The sequence below is a fragment of the Hemicordylus capensis genome, chromosome 2 (assembly GCF_027244095.1).
Source record: "Hemicordylus capensis ecotype Gifberg chromosome 2, rHemCap1.1.pri, whole genome shotgun sequence".
NCBI classification, from domain to species: Eukaryota; Metazoa; Chordata; class Lepidosauria; order Squamata; family Cordylidae; genus Hemicordylus; species Hemicordylus capensis.
In genome coordinates this window covers 248,323,511-248,343,880 of record NC_069658.1, presented here as the reverse complement: position 1 = coordinate 248,343,880, position 20,370 = coordinate 248,323,511, and the positions used below count along the sequence as shown (strand labels likewise).

At 45.6% G+C, this 20,370-nt stretch overlaps 1 protein-coding gene across 7 annotated transcripts in view; it reads right to left on the bottom strand.

Moving 5' to 3' along the window:
- The window catches only part of LOC128343547 (zinc finger protein 397-like), a 44,809-nt gene that overhangs the window by 15,555 nt on the left and 8,884 nt on the right, over window positions 1-20,370 (bottom strand). For 2 of the 7 annotated variants that reach the window (XM_053292780.1, XM_053292786.1), the window contains exons 4-6: window positions 18,395-18,477; window positions 15,642-15,768; window positions 10,868-10,975 (exon numbers count right to left, since the gene is read on the bottom strand). In XM_053292780.1, coding sequence (XP_053148755.1) covers window positions 10,868-10,975; window positions 15,642-15,768; window positions 18,395-18,477 — 318 coding nt within the window. Of the gene's footprint in view, window positions 1-3,353; window positions 5,162-10,867; window positions 10,976-15,641; window positions 15,769-18,394; window positions 18,478-20,370 lie in introns of those variants that run through there. The other 5 variants (XM_053292781.1, XM_053292787.1, XM_053292785.1 and 2 more) reach the window with 4 other exon arrangements.

The following is a 20,370-nucleotide window of genomic DNA, read 5'->3' as shown; positions in this document are numbered from 1 at the left end:
TGCTCCTTTCTGCATGCATGCATGCATCCAGCTCTATGGTTAAATATCCTTTCTGAGATGGGACAACCAGAACTGCATCTCCCTGCCCCTAGACCAGGGGTATCCAAGTTGAGGCTCTTCACCTGCTGTTGGACTACAACTTCCATCTATCCTGGCTACTGACACTTTTGACTGGGGGTGATGGGAGTTGTAGACCGACAGCTGAATCTATCAAGATCTTTCAGCATCTGTCCCATATTGCAGTTCTCAGGATACCTTGAAGAAAACCAGTGACAGGAACAATGGTTGAGTCCCAAATTGGCTTACCGATGAGCAAGACCCACTAAGCCAACAGACCCTGCACTCCACTAAGTATGCTTAGCATTGCCGCCTAAGCTAGGGGTTCTCAAGCTTGGGTCCCCAGATGTTATTAGACTACAACTCCCATCATTCTCAGCCATTCACGCTGGGGTTTGACAGGAGCTGTAGTCCAACAACATCTGAGGACCCAAGTTTGAGAACCCCCTGGAAGCCATTTATAAATTACTGACAGGATTAAATTTGTTTCTGGAGTTTTCTGTGCAGAGTTCATCATCCGGCAACTGGAAGCACCAATTCTAGCTCCCAGAAAAAGCCTACTGGCCTCCCAGTTGCTTATCAAAGGCTAAAGAGGTGTGGGAAAAGTGGCAGCTGTGGCAATGGAAGATGCTAACAGGGCCCTTGGGGTGAGATTTAAGTACTTGAGCACTACTGCTCCCTCACTTCTCAAAGTAGCCCATAGGAAAAATAACTGCTAAGCAGAAAGACTGAAACTGTTAAGCTTCCTCAGATGCTCCAAAGCAAAATCAGTGTATCTTTCTGACTCAAATTGTTCCCATACTCAGGGCATTTGGGAGTTTTTGGTGCTTTGGAAATTCTTAAATTTCTGATCAATCCATCTCTACAAGAAGAGTTGCTTTCACACTTGGAAAATGTGAAGGGTTACCATCCAGTGTCAATTCTGTGATGATGCTTCAAGTGTTCTCTGGGCCTCAAGCATTTGCCACAAGGAAGACATTCATATGGTTTCTCTCCAGTACAAATTCTCTTAATTTGTCTTTAGAAGTCCACCCCCAGCACAGTATCTTCAGTTGCTGGTGTCTTATCTTATGTCTCTTTTTAAACTGTGAGCCCTTTGGGGACAGGGAGCCATCTTATTTATGTATTTATTATTTCTCTGTGTAAACCACCCTGAGCCATTTTTGGAAGGGTGGTATAGAAATAAAATGAAATTAAAAAAAAATAAAAATAAAAAATTGAAATTCTTCCTACGCCTGGAACAGTCAAATGGCCTCCCTTCTTGAATTCCTTGACATTTTTCTAACTTAAGTTCTTCTCATTTTCAGTTTTCTTTCCCATTTGATTACCCTGATATCCAGTCAAATTATCTCTTTTCATGTTATTATATCTTATCTCAAATTATCTCTTTTCATTTGGAGCACTCATCGAACTTCTCTCCTGTTTTGATTCTCCGATGTTTACCGAGGTAGGATTTTTGCCTGAAATTTGCCCCTGATATGGGACCATCTTAGAAGGCTTCTCAGATCTGTACCATAACAAGTTCCGATTGTCGTGATATCTTCAACCAAACTTGGAGAATAATGGCATCCTTTCCAATGTTTGCACTTTGGGATCTTGGCTAATGGTAGCAGTAAGACCTTCTGCAACCTCACAGCATTCATTCTCTCTCTGTCTCTCCACTGGCTTCTTCCCCTGTTACTCTTGCGACTTTGTGCATGAATTCCAGCGGCTACAGGAGCATTCTATTGAAATGTTTCTTCTAATGTCCTGTGTGTTTCCTCTGGCTCCATCTCTCACTGCTGAGAGCTCTCCATCTTAATTCAAATATCTCTTCTCAACACCTAAAGGGAGAGAGAGAGAAGCCCTACTCATATGTTATGTTCAACACTCATATAATCTGTGTACAGTGTACACAGGTACAAATCTGTCTGCAGCACAGTTATTCACATGCTATGTTGAACACAGGTGCAGCAGCACACTTCCTATCTGAATCCGGCATTTCAGGAGGCCTGCACCCAGGTTCAGTTTTTAAAAGAACGAAGGTACAGCCTGTTTCACCAAAACATGTACATATGTAGAGATGGCTGAATGCAGGTACAACATAATGTCCGAATAGGGCTAGAGAAAATAGATTTCTATTTCTTAATGGCCTTCTGCTCCTTTCTGACTGATTCAAGTTATCTTTGTTAAATTATTTTATATCCAACTAAACAAGCCAATATGAATATTTTTAATTGAATATTTTACATAATGTATTCTGCTGCTGTTATTCATGGGGAATGGGAAGGAGCTATGTATGTCACAGAAAACTGAACTGCCAAGTTACATCACTCTGGTCAGCTTGAGATCTCACTTTCCCTGTTGAAAGGGGAATGAGAGAACTCAGACTTATTTCTGGGAACTGAGCCAATAGCAAAAAGCAAAAAGCAAAACAAACCCAAAAAAACAAAAAAACCTTTCAGAGGCAACCCCAGACCTTTAGTCTCCTAGGATGGACACTGACTGGGAGACCACCTGCTAAAAGAAAACTGGGGCAAGGCAGAAGAAAAGAACTGATAACACCCTAAAGCCAATAACCAAAAGGTGAGGCAAAGCCATAGGCTGATACTCAGAAATGAAAATATATTGTGACATGATATGCCTGGCATATTTCTGAATCTTTGGGGCCACTGAATACATGGCATAAAGATAACCATTCAAATAAATACTCAGCGCTCAAAATGAATCAATGACTATAAATGATACAATGAATATAAAAAATGACTATAAAAGAGTGTTACATGAAGACCCCAAAATATATTTAGCACCCATGTTTCTATAGCAGTAGGGGGAAACCCTAGTTCAAAAGACACAGGTTCATCTTAAGCCCTTTTCACATATTATGTTGAACACATATACAATATAGCCTTTTCAGATGTTATAAAAACCAATGCTGTATGGGAGTACAAGTGTGTGCCCTGAAGCCCCGCCCCCTTGCTGATGCACTCTGAAGACTATCCCCTCCACTGTCTATGGTTAGATTGTTTGCAGAGATAAATGCCATACTCGTGGTCATTCTTCCCGTGATCAGAATGCTGGGGTGGAGCTTCTGAGCAAATTCTCAGCGACGTATGCACCCAAGATGGGCATTGTGGTCCACTGATATCTGGAGATCCAAGTTTGAGAACACCTGCCTAAGCCCATTATATTATCATGGCTTTCAGTGTCCCATACGTCTTAATTCTGAATTAAGCTCTTGTGCCCTGTGTTTCTTTCAGTGGGTCTCTGGTGGTTAATTATTTGTACCACATTATTCTTAACAAAGAGGGGAGGAGCACCTTTTTGCCATGATCAAGTTTATTTGCATTCAACTACTACTATTATTATTTTAATTACTTTCTCTGCCTTGGAAACATGGATGATAAACACACTGTGAGTTCTTCAGAACATCAATACATAGAAAAGATATTCTTCATTGGATTTCCGAGTAGAGGGTCTGAAGCTCGGATTCTCCTTTTGGGTTTTCTGTGGCAAAAGAACCTGTGGGTAGGTCACTGTAGGGCAGTGTTCTTCATTGCAAAGCCCATGAGCCAGTCCCCCACCAACCCTAAATATGGCTCACTGACTAATTGTTTATTAGGCTAGTGTGAAGCTTCAGTCAAAACTGAATAATCGGCACAGCTGCCCTGGCACCATGTGAAGGTGACTGTTCCCACCACACTGTGCTGCACTTTGCCTAGTGCTGGTGGGGCTCCTTTAAAGGGAAACAGAGCCCCCTTGAGCCCCAGTGCCATCTTGGAAGGCACTCATGGAGCACTGGGAAATGTAGTTCTTCCCACTGCTTTCATCATAGAATTCTGTGGGGAAAGTGCTGGGAAGGACTACACTTCCCAACATTCACTGCATGCCTTTCATTATGGCACTGGGGCTCCGTTTCTCTTAAAGGGGACCGCCAGTTCTGGTCAAAGCTCAGCACTGCACAGAAGCAAGCATGTTGAGAAACAGCTCCCAAACTGAAAGGTTTTTGCCAAAGTGGACCTCACTTGAAAAATAGTGAAGATCGCTACAGTTCCCAATTTGCTTCTAAAAGGCCCTACGGGAAAGGGGGGGGGGGAAGGTTGCAGACCAGAATATCAAGTCTCTTAATGTCCTTCATGGATGCTCTGATGTTTAACCAATGCAGCTTTCTGATCAAAACTCTTATTGCATTTGGGGCACGCATAATGATTCTGTCCTCTGTGAATTTCCTGATGTCTGCTCAGCAGATTTTTCCGAGAGAAGTTTCTTCCACATTCAGGGCATTTGAATGGTCTCTCTCCTGTGTGGGTTTTCTGATGATACATCAAATGTACTCTCTGTCCAAAGCATCTCCCACACTGAGAACATCTAAATGGTTTCTCTCCTGTATGAATTCTCTGATGTCTTGTTAGTTCTCCTCTGCCAGTGAAGCTTTTTCCACATGCAGAACATTCATGCAGCTTCTCTCCGGTATGAATTTTCTGATGTTTCTTCAGAGTTTGTCTGTGTCTGAAGCATTTCCCACACTGAGCACATTCATATGGCCTCCCTTCAATATGAATGCCTTGATGCCCCTTTAATGCGGTCCTATTGCTGAAGCCTTTCCCACACTCAGGACATTCATAAGGTTTCTCCTCTGGATGGCTACTCTGATGTCCAATCAGATAGTTCTTCTGATGGAAGAATTTCCTGCACCCTAAAAAGTCATATAATTCCTCACTAGGATGAATTCTCTGATGTTTCTCAAGGCAACACTGGTGCTGATTGTTTTCCTCCAACATGGGACATTCATAGCAGTCCTCTCCAGTATGCATCGTAACAAGTTCAGATTTGTAGTGGTGCCTTTGACCATACTTGGAGAGCAAGGGTGTCTTTTCCCTTGAGCAGTCTCTGGAAGTTTGGCTAATGGCAGCTGTAAGGCCTCCTGTGACCTCACAGCATTTATTTTTTCTCCCCACGGGCTTCTCTTCCTCGTTCCCTTTAGACTTCCATCCCTGTTTATGAATTTCAACAGCCAAGGTGATACTTGGTTGGGATATTTCTGCTAATGTGCTGAACGTTCCATTGAGTCCAAGCTCACCCTGCTGCGAATTCTCCATCTTGATCTGAGTTATCTTCTCATCACCTGAGAAGACAGAGATAAGCATTTTGTCCATACTCTGTGGTCACTTCTTTCCTAGACTCCTGAAACATCCTTTTGGCTGACCTTTCCTCCAGCCATACCTCCCTCTTGAGCTGATTCAAGACGCCTGTGCTAAACTCATGTTTTCTTTCAATGAACTTCATTTTTCCTCTCCCATCTCTATGAACACATCTCCCCTGTCCTTTTGTCCTGGGCTGTATGTAGTCTTGCTTAACCTAGTTTCTGCTCTTGATAAAGGATACTGCAGCTTGTATAAATTAAGCAAATCAAGGTATGTGGAATTATTTTGGTTTACAGAGCGGGATATAAAAAATGTAAAAACAACAACAACAACACACAAAAAACCAGAGCAGCTATATGAACTGCCGAAGACCAAACCTGATGCCTTCCATTCTATGGGTGGCTTCACACAATTTGACGAAAGTAAGGAAGGTGGGAGCTTCCAGTTCCCAGTGAGTGAACGCTCCTGGTGGGCATGCTGTGTGAACCTGCCCACATCCAGTTCCTGAGCTGTCCACACAACATTCTATCAATGTTCGCCCGACATCCTCCACCCACCTGGAACTAAGATTTGAAGTTGGGTGGAGAATGTTGGGCAGAAAGCTTTGGAACTGGACTTGGACAGATTTGCATGACACACCCACCAGCAACACATGCTCACTGGGAATCAGAGGCTCCCACCTTATGCAGTTTTGGCAGATCGTATGAAGCCACCCTAGGCCTGTTTAACCGGCCCTCCTGCTGGTGCTGGCCTACAACTCTTATAATCCCTGGCTATTGGCCACTGAGGCTGGGGATTATGGGAGTTGTAGTCAGAAAACACCTGGGGAGGGGCTAAAGGTGAGCAGGCCAGAACATGCCTCAGAGCATGACTTCCACCTGGGCTTAAACTGTGAAGAGTGTTTTTCTGTCCGTACCTGGGTCTAGCAAGGCAATAGCTGGAGGTAAGAGCCTGTAGGAAGAGCTGCTGAACTAGCAAAGGCTGGGTGCAAGTGGAGGGACTATGTAGGAGCCAGGAGCCCCTTCTTAAGAGTTCAGGCTTTCCTTGATCCAAAGCAGGTGCCTGAACTGGCCTCTTCTTCTCTCAGAGTTGGCCAACTGGGAAGGAGACCCTGAGCAGCAAGGCAAGTACTTCACTTCTGGTCTGAGGGGCAATGGAGAGGGTACTGGGGACAGGACAGGTTGCAATACAGGTCCCCAGAACTCAAGGGTTCCCACAGGGGGCGGCCTACAAGAAGGGCGACAAGCCCTGGTTGCTCATAAGAACAGCCCTGCTGGATCAGGCCCAAGGAGGCCCATCTAGTCCAGCATCCTGTTTCACACAGTGGCCCATCAGATGCCGCTGGAAGCCACAGACAGGAGCTGAGGGCCTGCCCTTTCTCCTGCTGTTACTCCCCTGCAACTGGTACTCAGAGGCATCCTGCCTTTGAGGCTAGAGGTGGCCTATAGCCCTCTGACTAGTAGCCATTGATAGACCTCTTTTCCATGAAGTTAGCCAAACCTCTCTTATAAAGCCATCCAGGTTGTTGGCTGTCACCACATCACAGAATTCCACAAGTGGATTATGTGTTGTGTGAAAAAGTACTTCCGTTTGTTGGTCCTAGAATTCCTGGCAATCAATTTCATGGGATGACCCCTGGTTCTAGTATTATGGGAGAGGGAGAATATTTTCTCTCTATCCACTTTCTCCACACCAGGCATGATTTTATAGACCTCTATCATGTCCCCCCACAGTCATCTTTTTTCTAAACTAAAAAGCTCCAGATGTTGTAGCCTTGCCTCATAAGAAAGGTGCTCCAGGCCCCTGATCATCTTGGTTGCCCTCTTCTGCACCTTTTCCAGTTCTACAATGTCCTTTTTTAGATGTGGTGACCAGAACTGTACGCAGTACTCCAGGTGTGGCCACGCCATAGTTTTGTATAAGGGCATTATACTATTAGCAGTTTTATTTTCAATCCCCTCCTAGATCTACTCAACGTCTGTCAGTTCTAGGAGTCTTTCCTTGAGGCTGAGGGTCTTAGCTGGGGCATGCTAAGACTCCGCTGAAGATCTTAAATGGCTGCGTGGTCATAACGAAGAAGGCATTCTCTTATACATGCATGTGCGGGTGCCATTTGTGTGGTCAGCAACACCATTCTGACCACGCAAATGGTGCCAACATGGGGATTCTTGGGATGTGTGCCGCCCCAGCAGGAACTGCATGGGGTGGTGAATAACAGGTAAGGACCTGCTCTCCTCTTTCTTAAAGCTCCTGGTCCCCACTCTTGAACTGTGCTCAAAGCATGGTTTGTGCACATCCCTAAGGGGTAGATGTTCGGCTCCATCTCATCCACTGGGTTAGCTCTGCTCCGCAACTTTCCTTTTGCTGCCCTTCTCTCCCTATCTAACTGATGCAGGGCATGAGCCCCTGGCAGAGCCCCTGGTGGCGCAGTGGTAAAACTGCTGCCCTGTAACCAGAAGGTTACAAGTTCGATCCTGACCAGGGGCTCAAGGTTGACTCAGCCTTCCAGCCTTCCGAGGTCGGTAAAATGAGTACCCAGAATGTTGGGGGCAATATGCTAAATCATTGTAAACCGCTTAGAGAGCTTCGGCTATAGAGCGGTATATAAATGTAAGTGTAAGTGCTATGTCTACTAACCCTGTATTAATAAGCAAATCAAGAAAACGAGGAATTTTTTTTGCTTATTTACACCATTTATTCTGCAAGTCATTCAGAAGGCAAAGGAACGATGCAAAGTGCATATGCAGGGGCGCCAACTTTGGCCCTCCAGGGTTATTAGACTACAGCTCCCATCATCCCTGACTATTGGCCAGGGATTAGTGGGGATGATGGGAGTTGTAGTCCATTAACACCCACAGGACACAAATCTGCCCCATTTCATTCTACTGGTCACACCTGGCATCCATCTGGAGAAGGAAGGAGGAGACAACCTGGCAAACAGAGAGCCAAGCTTTGCAAGACAGCCACAGGCTTTTAGTTTAGTTAAACACTTTCTGCATCAACACAAACTAGAGTTGCCATGCCCCCTGAAATTCCAGGTTTCACTCAGATTTTAAGCATCTCACCCAGGTTGCTTAGCCCACCCAGATTCACCTGGATGGCACTCCTTCTTTTCTGTGACAGGCCTTCATGCTGTCTTCACTTCCTGTCTCTGTCATAGCATCACTCCTCTCCTTCTGTGTTTGGCCGATGCACCATGTACCTTCTGTGCTGGATAACTCAAGTCAAGATTTCCTGCCCAATTCAGACCAATTCCAATTCTGCTCCTGGACATGCTGAACGTTGCTATTTCCACAACCCAAGGTAGGGTGGCTCTATTGCATCACTAATTCCAGTTCAGATAGTCAGGATGAGGAAGAAGAACTAAACCACACCTGCTCAACTTCGGCCCTCCTGCAGATGCTGGCCTACAACTCTCATAATATCTGGCTACTGGCCACTGTGGCTGGGGATTATGGTAGTCCAAAAACAGCTGGGGGGGGGGGGACAAAGTTGAGCAGGCCTGAAAACAAACCACTCAAGGTTCATCCCTTGTGCAGTGGAATTCTTATGAATAGTGGGTGTCAGGCATTACCCACAGGCTACTTCTTCTTTCCAAGCTTAGCTTTGCCTCCTACAAGAGCACTTTTAATACTGTTTAAAAAATGCACACAGTACTTCCTTCCTATTCCCATTTGGGGCATCTTTATTCAATTGTAAGCAACTAACAAGGACTTTTTCTAAATATCGACTTTTAATTTAGTGTACAGCACTCAACATGCAACTACAGGCTAAACTAAATACACATACCAAGGGCTGGAACGAGGTGGCTAACCTGAGGCTCTCCAGCTATTGTTGGACTACAGCTCCCATCACTCCAAGTTGCAATTGTGGCTGGGGATGATGGGTGCTGAAGTCCAGCAGCAGCTGGAGAGCCACAGGTTGGCCACCGGAGGATAAAATCTTGATTTAACTTCAAGAAAGGAAGAAACAAACCCTGGTGCCATCTTCTGAAAGTTCTCTGCACATTCAAAGAAATGCAGACTATATGAGACAATATAAGCATAGAGTTGGCAACATCAGAACAGCCCTGCTGGATCAGGCCGAAGGCATATCTAGTCCAGCACCCTGTTTCACACAGTGGCCCACCAGATGCCTTTGAGAAGCCCACAGGCCAGAGGTTGCTGTACCTCCCTCAAGGGGATTGTGAGGATAAAATTTATTTTATAAATTGTACCCCACCTTTCGCCGCAGACTCAAGGTAGCTAACAAAAATGAAAAGAACAGAACAAACAAGTTGTTCTGGTAAGAACTAAACTGCCTACTTTCCTTTCACTATAATCTTAATTGATAATTACCACCCTCTCAGGTTAGCTCACTTCAGCCTTAAATGTTTACGCATCCATCATCTTGAATTGCAGTGGATGACATCATCACAAACTACGCCATTGAGGTATCGCTATGTGTCCCTACAATTGTACCTGATTTGGTTCATATTCGTCCAGGCATTACGAAGTTCATGGGGACACACACACACACACACACACACACACACACACACACACACACACAATGTCGGGTGATCTCATAACCTTACTTTCCTTAAGGAAGCTAGGCTAAAAAGCAGCAGCAGCCATAAAAATAAACAGCATAAGGCAGTATGTAAAGCAGAAAGGGAGAAACCAATAAAAGCTGGAATTCAGTGGGTAATGGGAAAGACTCACTGAAAGAAAAGTGTCTTCAAATTCTTTTTTAAAAATGGCCAGGGAGGGTGCCACTTGAAGATCAAGTGTCAGGGAGGCCGGGGGCGGGGCTACTACCAAGAAGACTCGCTTACACGTTCCTGCCGATCAAGCTTCAAAAGGGGGCAGGATGCCCAAGAGAGTATAATCTCAGAAAGATCATACAGGGCAGGCAAATTCAAGAGGATGGTGGTGAAGGAAGGAAGAACCCTATACTTTGTCCTGAGGTCCTTGGAGCAAAACATACATTATTTATTGTTTAAACAACTTATTACCCGCATCTTCCTCCTCGGTTTCCAGAGCAGGAGAGGGGGGGAAAAGATACCACTTTGACTTCCTTTAACCACCCGTTTGCATCTTCGCAAAGGAAGGCTGCAAGGCAAGGCGCCTGCTGAGCCAGGTATTAGGCCTGTTGCAACAAGGAAGAGACATTCCCAGATCTACCAGAACCTAGCTGGCAACTGGCCAGGAGATGGACTTTCTGCCCATCCTCAGTTTCGAATTGCAAGGAGCCCTGTTTTCATGCCCCCCCCTTGCAAAAAAAGGGAGAAGGGGAAACACTATAGTCGCATACACCTTCCCAAGAGCACACCTGGAAGTCCTGCCCCAATGCTGATGTGCAGAGAAGCAACACACACACCCCATCCCTGCTCTCCATGCTTACAACATTTTTTCTGAAGAGGAAAATGCTGTTAAGTGTGATGGTGGTGGTTTCCATGATTGGAAAGGGATAGGGCCACAGGTCAGTGATAGAGCATCTGTTGGTCCCAGGTTCAATCTCTGGCATCTCCATATAGGGTTGGGAAAGCTCCCACTCTGAAGCCTTGGACAAACCTCTTCAGACTAACACTGTAAGTGTATAGAGTGTGGGGTGTGTGTGAGGATTTGTGGGATACTGTACTTGAGTACAGCGTCTGCTTTATTTGCATGTTTCAAGGATGAAAATAATCATCTCTAGCCCCTTACCTGAATCTTGGCCTGGGAGTCTCTCACTTTCCACAGGAAACTGGTGGAATATCTCTTCCTCTTTTGGGGGGTGAGTGAAGAGGTCAGGTTTGGGAACCAAAATTCCCTCTGGAGCGTGCAGAAAGAAAGAGAGAACTATTTCTGTGTAAATAAAAAATATGTAGGAATTTCGTCCCCCCACCCCCAACAATGTTTCTTTAAAAGAAGTACATGAGAAAAACAAGTAATTCTGGAGCCTATTTTTCACCTTCTTTCAACAGTGAAGTCATATTTTTACAGGAGTACAAAAGCCTGAGTTGTATGTCATGCTGGGTGTGGCTGCCATGTTGTTTCAAGATGGTGGATCATAGTAGGAATAGCTCCATCAAGGTACCCTCGGACTCCCTCTGATGTGCTGTGATTTTGGCTTGTATTGGACTGTAAAACAAGTGAATTCTAAGAGGACAGTGCCTATAGAATGATCGCCATCTTGTTTCAAGATGGTGGAGTCTGGAAAGCAATAAAAATATTCCCATTGGGATCTTCTATGACTGCCTTCCATGCACTCTAAGTGTGATTTGTATTGGACTGGAATAATAAAAGTTATTAGGGTGGACACAAACACACACAATGTCGTCATAAGCCTTCTTCTCTTCAGAAAGTGCTCTACAAATGTAAAAAAGGTATATAAAACAATATTGCACATGTCTGAATTTTGTTTGGGGAACCTGCAACCTGTCATCTGAGGAGAAACAGTAGAAACAGAGGAGTAACAGCAGGAGAGAGGGCATGCCCTCAACTCCTGCCTGTGGCTTCCAGATGCATCTGGTGGGCCACTGTGCGAAACAGGATGCTGGACTAGATAGGCCTTGGGCCTGATCCAGTAGGGCTGTTCTTATGAGAAAGCCCCTTCGCTCAAATGCTTCTTTCTCCTAAGAAATGTATAGAATATAACTGTTTCTCACTTCTTTGGGGAGATATCTTTTGGTAGCAACAGCCAATATGCTCATCCTCACCTCAGGCCGATTTGCATGCCAAGCAAGCAACATATATCAGATTATAGAAAATGACAAAGTCTGCCATGTTTAACAAGATGGGATGAAGGGACAGAGAAAGGGAGGAGGCAGGACCTAGGAAAATAAGAAGGCTAAGACACCTGAAAAAGCACATAAGAACTGGCACTCAGTAACCCACTCAACTACAGCCCATTTGGGCATATGTGTATATGCCTTCCCAGCATAAAAAGCTATTAATGCTTTGTTTTGCATCATATCTATGCTTCAAATTTGAAAGAGGATGCCTCTATCTACTCTTTCAAACCCTAAGATTACCAACCAGTTATGCTGACGTGCATTGTATTTATTTACTTAAGAAGTATCCATGTTGTCCTTCAGTACTTAACTATTGGAGCGGCATATAACAAAATGTACTACATATATACGGTTTGTTATAAACACAGAACCACAGAATAGCAGCCACACACATCAGGAAAATTCAGCATGACAGATAAACCCATTGTTAAAATTAGCTTACACAACATGCTGGAAGGCCTATGCCAGAGTTGGTGCTGGAATGACATCAAAGCTAGCATAGACAGAGCTGCCCTGGGAAGGACCAGACACCACAACTAAGACCCTCTCTCTGCTTGCCACCTGCTTAATTGCAGGTGCCAGGGGACCCAGAGGAAGCCCTTAGGTGACAAATGGGCCTTCTCTTGAGTTGCCCCAGGGCTTTGAAACACACTCCCAAATGAAATCAAAACCTCTCCATCTCTAGCTGTTTTTAAGCAAGGTGGGGGGTTTTTGCGGGGGAGGGGGGACCTATTTTATCAGACTTTTAGTTTATATATTTTAAAGTTTTATTTATCTATCTATCAATCATATTTTTATACTGCCTGATATGTAATAATCTAGGCAGTGTACAGAAGCCAACATTAAAATCACAGGTTAAAATACATAAAACACAATTAAAATTATTAAAATTCTAATTAAAAGCTTGAGAGAACAGGAGGGTCTTGAGGGTCTTCCTGAAAACAGAGAAGGAGATGCTCTTATTGCAGCAAGGAGCATATTCCAAAGCCCCTGGGCAGCCACAGAGAAAGCCTGGTCTCGAGTTGCCACCAGACGAGCTGGTGGCAACTGTAACTGGACCTCTCCAGAAGATCGGAGAGGAGAGCTGGTCTTGTGGTAGCAAGCATGACTTGTCCCCATAGCTAAGCAGGGTCTGCCCTGGTTGCATCTGAATGGGAGACTTGATGTGTGAGCACTGCAAGATATTCCCCTCAGGGGATGAAGCCGCTCTGGGAAGAGCAGAAGGTTCCAAGTTCCCTCCCTGGCTTCTCCAAGATAGGGCTGAGAGAGATTCCTGCCTGCAGCCTTGGAGAAGCCGCTGCCAGTCTGTGAAGACAATACTGAGCTAGATAGACCAATGGTCTGACTCAGTATATGGCAGTTTCCTATGTTCCTATTGTAACAGGCGGCAGGGATTATGACAAAGGAAGCACTCTTTTAAATAAGCACTCTCTGGCCCCAAGCCGTTAAGGAGAGGGAGAGGTTCCAGGGAGGGAACTTGGAACCTCCAATGCTCTTCCCAGAACAGTTCCAGCCCCTAAGGGGAATATCTTCCAGTGCTCACACATCAAGTCTCCCATTCAGATGCAACCAGGGCAGGCCCTGCTTAGCAAAGGGGACAATTCATGCTTGCTACCACAAGACCAGCTCTACTCCTCTTAAGAGGCATTGAGAAGCACTGTGCCTCTGAGGCAACAGACTAGTAGCCCTTGATAGATCTGTCCTCCATGACTTTGTCTTCGCCCCTTTTAAAGCCATCCAAACTAGTGGCCATCAACACATCCCATGGCAAAGAATCCCACAGATTGATTATGCACTGTGTGAAAAAGCACTTCCTCGGTCCTAAATTTCTCAATATAAATGTTATAAAATAATAAATGTAGGATTTGAGCGGGCCCATATGGTAGGAGGAGGTCCCTCCAGTACCCAAGTCCCAAGCCATTTAAGGCTTGATCGATAACCCCTCCTGTATTCTACCAAAGAAAACCACATGGCTCTGTGGTTGCCAGGAGGCGACACCAATTTGACGGCACAACTTTACCTTTAGATACTTGCCAGCACTTTGAATTGTGCCCAGCATGGTCTGGCAACTGTTGTGGCTAAGAACTGGCAAGATCTGTTCCACAGAGCCACTCCCACTTGGTAATCTTGTAACTGCATTTTGTATTAAGTTTGCAAGAATTCAGTAGCAGCCCCATTTAACATCTGTCTAATCTAGATATAGGCAAGGATGAGAGGGGCCAGATAGCCTCTGTCCAGGAGGAGGGGTCACAATTGGTGAAAACCGCCTCATGCCTCAGAAACCACTTGGGCCTCGAATGACAATGCTGGACTAAGCAGTACTGCCGAACTCAAACTTTTAAAAGGAGGGTCATCTTGTCCTGAACAGGTTAAACCCCACTTCTGTGGTTGGGCAAACCAGTTTCCAACAGGCCCTCTGTATCCTGTTCTAAGCTGAGCCAAGGTCTCTGTCAAGGCAGGGATCTGAGAGAGACACAGACCTTGGCAGCTCTGAGGAGAAGGGGATCAGGTCCAATGTGCCCTGTTACAGGGATTCCCAGTAACTACAACTCCCAGAATCCTCAGTTACAATGGCCTTTGGCTGGGGATACTGGGAGTTGCAGTCAACAATATCTGGGAATCCCTGTTATAGGGAACACTACTCAGGACTCCAGTTCACTCCAAGAAGGAACTCATGAGAACTGGGTTAGGCAACAGAAGAGGGATGTTGCTCCATCAGCTGGTTGGAGTCAACCGTTGGCTTTTATGGTTGCTGTCCAGGGAGCAGGGTCGTAACTACTATTAGGCAAGGGGAGGCGGCTTCCTGGGGGCCCCCACGCCTCAAGGGGCCCCCCAGAGGCAAGTCACATGATTATATATTGTGAAGTGTGTGTGTGTGTGTGTGTGTGTGTATCAGCAAGGGGCCCATTTTTAAATTTTGTTTCCGGGCCCACTCCAGCCTTGTTACGCCCCTGCCAGGGAGAGTAAATTGGCTCCGCCCCTTTCCTGGGAAGACTCTGCTGTTTAAAGGGGCCTTTTCCAGTTCTCTAAGCACTAGTTCCAACAGCACTGTGGGGCCTTGACTGACAGATCCTCAGGGATTCCTCTAAGCCAGAAGATGATCAGAGGGTTGTGTCCTTGGGGGTAGTGGAGGTGCTGGCTCAGTTCTTCCTGGTTTTTCTTTGTGGCAGAGGGGGTCCCAGAAGTATAGGGGTGCCCAGGGTCTTAGAATCTTCCTGGTGTAGGCCTGAACCAGACCGAAGCCATGTTACCTTTCATATAACCTGACTGTGTAAAGGGGGGCCTAGGGGAATCCTTATAAGGAGTTGCTTTTCTGTGCCATGGAGGGCCAGGAGAGACTAGATAAGAAGGTGATGAGGTGTTCACCTAAAAGAATACATGTGTAGAAGTTAGCTGGAAATTTACAGACAAAGGGAAGTCCAGACAAAGGAAAGGGGCAGTACCTATGCACCATCTCCTAGGCTATAAATATGTCATGCTTGTAAATGATTGGGGTCTTGGACTTGAGCGATAGCTGCCAAGACCTTTGCTACTGTAGAGGAAAATAAAGCCTTTTAAACCCTTCTCAACTGGTGACGTGTTTGGCTACTGACCCAGAAAAGAACCGCTCTTTGTTGGGGTACAACAATCTCATGCTGTCTCTTCCTCTGAACAGTTTGCTTCTCCTCCTAGATTTACTGCACCCGAGTAGAGGAGGTTCTTACCTGAAGAATCTACAGTCCCACCATCTTCTGGAAAGACTTTCCAAAATGTGGTCCCTTGGCCTGGTTGTGTTGGAGTCCGCTCAACCATATGCAACGACACACCCGTCTTCTTGAGGTCGGTCAATCCCTAGAAGTGGGAAACAGAGACACTTGTATTGCACAATAAACAGAAAAAAGAAAACCACATCTCTTAATTCCCCAATCTAGACACTTAAATACTTTTACAAATCTTCTTTCCACCCAAAATATACAATGCAATAGCAGAGAGGGTATGTGGGGGAAGAACTCACCCTTCCACTATCCTTTAATCACCCTCATATAGAGGTCCTGAAAGCCAAGTTTAGCTTGCTAGGTAGAATACTGAAGTCCAGGACCTCCAAAGTAGCATTCTCAGAAATGCTACCTGTTCCACATGCAGAGCCATTAAGATAGTGAAGCTGAGGGGTCTCAGTGTGTAGATGAGAATGGTATACCAGGAGGAGAAGTATTAGGTGTGATAGGAGCTGAGGGTGAGGTGGTGGAAGGGGCGTAACTCAGTGGCAGAGCATAGGTTTTGCATACAGAACAGTGTTCCCTCTAACAGGGATTCCCAGATGTTGTTGACTACAACTCCCAGAATCCCCAGCTGCAATGGCTTTTGCTAGGGGATTATGGGAGTTGTAGTCAACAACATCTGGAAATCCCTGTTAGAGGGGACACTGATACAGAACCATCAAACCCTGGCCGAATCTTCAGGTAGGGCTGGGAAAGATCCCTGCTTGAAACCTTGGAGAGTCTTTACCAATCAGCATATACCAAGGGTATTTCCTGGAGTATTTCCCATTCCCACCTCCACAAGCTGCCTTTCTATCTTCCTTACCTATGCTTCAATATGGGAAATGAACCTCCCCAGAAAAAAAAGTTGCCCAAGGCAGCATAGCAGGAAGGAAACAACAGACAAAGGGGAGAACTTTGGATCCTTCCTGTGCTGCTTCCTTGGCAAACTTCCTCACCACCCCGCCACTTACAGCTGTTTGGTGGCAATCTCTGGCTCCCGTGGCACTTGGGAACATGTTGCCCTGTTGCTCATTTACATGGAAGCCATTGCTCCATGAGCAAATCATATGGGACTGTATCTAAATTTAAGAGAATGCCTTCTTCATTACAAACCCTGCCACCTATTAAGGTCATCAAAGGAGGTTCATCTGGGGGTGCCACCAGTTCATTTGGTGGTAACTCAGAGGCAAGCCTTCTCTGCAGTCACCCCAGGGTTCTGGAGTGCACTTCCTGTTGAGGTAAGAGCTGCTCTTTCCCTGACAGAGAAGATTGAAGACACACCTGTTCAGACGGGCTTTTACTAGATTTCTTTATGGATTTAAGCTGAATTCTATCTATGTTTTAAATGTCGGTTTTTAAACTTTTGGCTGTTTTATTCTGAATCTGTTATTATTCTGAATCTCACTGTCAGACTTTTTGTTATAGGCAATGTATAAATGTATTAAATAACTACAAATAAAATAATAAATGACCCAATTGTGGGGAGAGGGGCCATTTCATGCAGGTGGATCATTCAGAGAAAGCTCTCGGTTCCATGGCATAGATTTAGGAATAAATGGCTCCCTAACTGAACTGTAACCCCTGCTAACTCCTGTAACTAACCCATAACCCCAGCTAACCCCTGACTTTAACACCTACTAACTGAGCAAAACCCTTGCTGACTGAGCAAAGAGACACCTTTTTAAAGTGGTGGACCTTGATATCCGTGGATTCGTTATCTGCAGATTCACATATCCGTGGTCGGGTAAAAGACACCCGACCACAGCATACGCATAGAAAGAAAGAAAAAAGCACGTTGGCCTTGTGTATCTGCGTGTCAGGATGGGTTGGAAATGACCGCTGAGGTCATTTCCAGCCGCCATTTTGTGTTTTGGAGCCTCAAAATGGCTCCATTTTTAAAAAGAAGAAGACGACGGTGATTATTTAGCTGATTTTCAGCCAATTTGGGGGCATTCCAGAACATATTGCGACTCAGGGGGAGCAGGTAAATATGGTAGACAGCTTCCCCCTGTGTTTTCCCCTGCAAAAATCCATGTTTTTTGGATGTTCTTCCCTGACATGGGAACCTAACCCCCAATTACCCACTGCCGCAATGCCTCAATATTCACAATTCCCATATCCATGATACAACTGAGGAATGGAACCCCCGTGAATACTGAAGTCCTCCTGCATCTTTATTGATCAGGGGGAGAGCAAATGGCCCTATCCAACCCCAGCACAGCATCCCTCCAGTGGCTGTTGCTGGGATCTAGCTTAAATTTCTTTTTAGACAGTGAACACTTTGGGGACAGGGAGCCATATCATTTATTTATTTATTTATTACTTCTCTATGTAAACTGCTTTGGGAATTTTTGTTGAAAATTGGTCCAGAAATATTCATAGTAGATCACAGTAGGAAGGTACTTGTTAATGTCTGTCTTCTCACACCAAAAATCCTCTCCTGAAGTAACTTCCCTGAATACTCCTCACGGGAGAGGTTTTTTCTCTGCTGTACTCACCTCCAACAGCCCAACCCACACTGATTAAAGACCAAAGAGGGTGCTTGTCTTCTTGGTTATGGGTACGCTAGGAAAATATAGTTGTCCTTCAGTACATCTCCCACAGTTCATAATGGCAGGCTCAGCCAAGCTGACACCCACGAGCTGTCCCCCTGGATCTCCCACAGCCCTGGCCTTGGACTCCAGCCCATGGAACTGACTCACCAGGCCATCACTTACCTCAGTCAGCCCAGGTTCGGCCAATTCCTGTCTTTCTGGAGGCAGCAATGCAATGGAGTGACTTGGGCACTGGACTCCACTGCCTGCAAAGGATGGAAGGGAGATTTTAGAAGGAGAGTCCATAGGGGACCCAGATGCAAAGAAAGAAGATGCCCTCTCCTTTGTCACAGCCATCTTGTCCTGCAAAGGTGTTCCTGCTGTAATTTTCTCTTCTGCCCAACTGTTAATGGTCCAGGAACGCATATCTTTCTTTGCACCTCATACAAGAAAATAGCTAGGATCTCTTTCTTCTAGGGCTCTTTATTCATAACTGGTCCCCTTTTCATAGCTAGTCCCTTTTCACATTGAAAGTTCCTATTTGAAAGCAGACTCCCAGGCCTTGAAGTATCCCTAAGGCTATTCAATGTGCAACACTTTGATTTAGCAACTCAGATCTTGCACCGCTTATGTCAGCAATCTTGCAGAAGAGCATTCTTTTAGGAAATTCCAATCACGGCCAAACTGATCCAAAGAAAGTCTCCCCACCACTCCCGCCTCCAAACAAAAACACAAAAACCAAGCAACAAATCCTTAAGTGAAATTGGGTTGGTTAGGAGAATCTCACAGTTCCGAGAATCTCGGTGTCTTCACACAGCTATGCGATGTTGCGTTGCACAATGGTTTCATTAGTCTGGGGTGTGGTCCACATTGACAGCCTCTGGATGGGGCGGTTCATAAATGAAATAAATAAATGAATGAATGAATAAATAGGCAATCTTAAACTGTGTTTCTGCATCTCTTGTGGTTTGTGGGACCATTACAGTGCCCAGAGGTAAAATAAGACCGAGACTCGTGTACATTTAGCAGCCTTGAAGAAAGAAACATTGGACTTCCCGTGAAGGGTTCTTTCTCCTCTGAAGTAGGAGGTCACGATGCTTCCAAGGGGCATCATAGCACACTCTACCACAGGGCAGCCACCTCGGCGGCTTTCAAAGCACAGGTGATTAGTGGAAATATTAGGCATTCACAGCACAGCTGTTAAGGGAAATATGCCGCACATCCACATGGCCCGCCATTTCTCCCTTTCTCAAGCACTACAAAATTGACTCAGTTGTCTCACAGCAGGCGACCTTCGGGGGGGACAGTGCTCCAGCAAGTGGTACAGAACTGATCCACTTCCCCCACTGGTAACCTATAACTGCTCTGGTAAGTCCCTTTGTGAGCCATGACCTCCTATTTCGAGGGAGAAAGAAACATTGGAATTACCGTGAAGGGTTCTTTCTCCTCTGAAGTAGGAGGTCACGCGGCCCAACAGTGGATCAGGGACTAGCGCAGTGCCAGGCCATGCCTCTCTGCACCAACCTTCGGGACTGATTGTTCCAATGCTAACCTTGGAACAAGCTCAGTTTCTACCTTGATTAATATCTCAGGGCCTCCGTCCTCAATCCTACACCCTTTGTGTGCTGACCTCTAGTTCCACAACACTGTGGAGTTCCGCAGCCAAATCATGAAACACGACAGTTGGAACTGGGGAATCGCACCTGAGCATGCTGGGAGAAGGAGGACAGACTTCAGCTACTTGAAAACCACCTGAGAGTTCCTGTCTATCGGGAGCAAGGAGCGGAAGTTAACCCTTTGTGAGCCGTGACCTCCTACTTCGAGGGAGAAAAGGAAATTTTGGAAGCTGTAGCTTGTCATGCAGAGCCTCTGCAGAGTTGCACCAATTGAATTTCCTTTTTCTTCACAACGATGGCTGCCTCTTTTTAATAGGATCATCCCAGAAGTGCCAGATCCACTCATCTCCAAGGGGAACAATCCTCTTATGGCAAGATTACCAGCACAATCCTTCTGTGATTACTCAGAATTAAGTCCCACTGTGTTCAGTGAAGCTCCCGCCCTCTGTTTAGGATGGCCACTTTAATGTGGGCCACACCCCAGACTGATGAAACCATTGCGCGATGCAACATCGCACAGCTGTATGAAGACACCAAGATTCT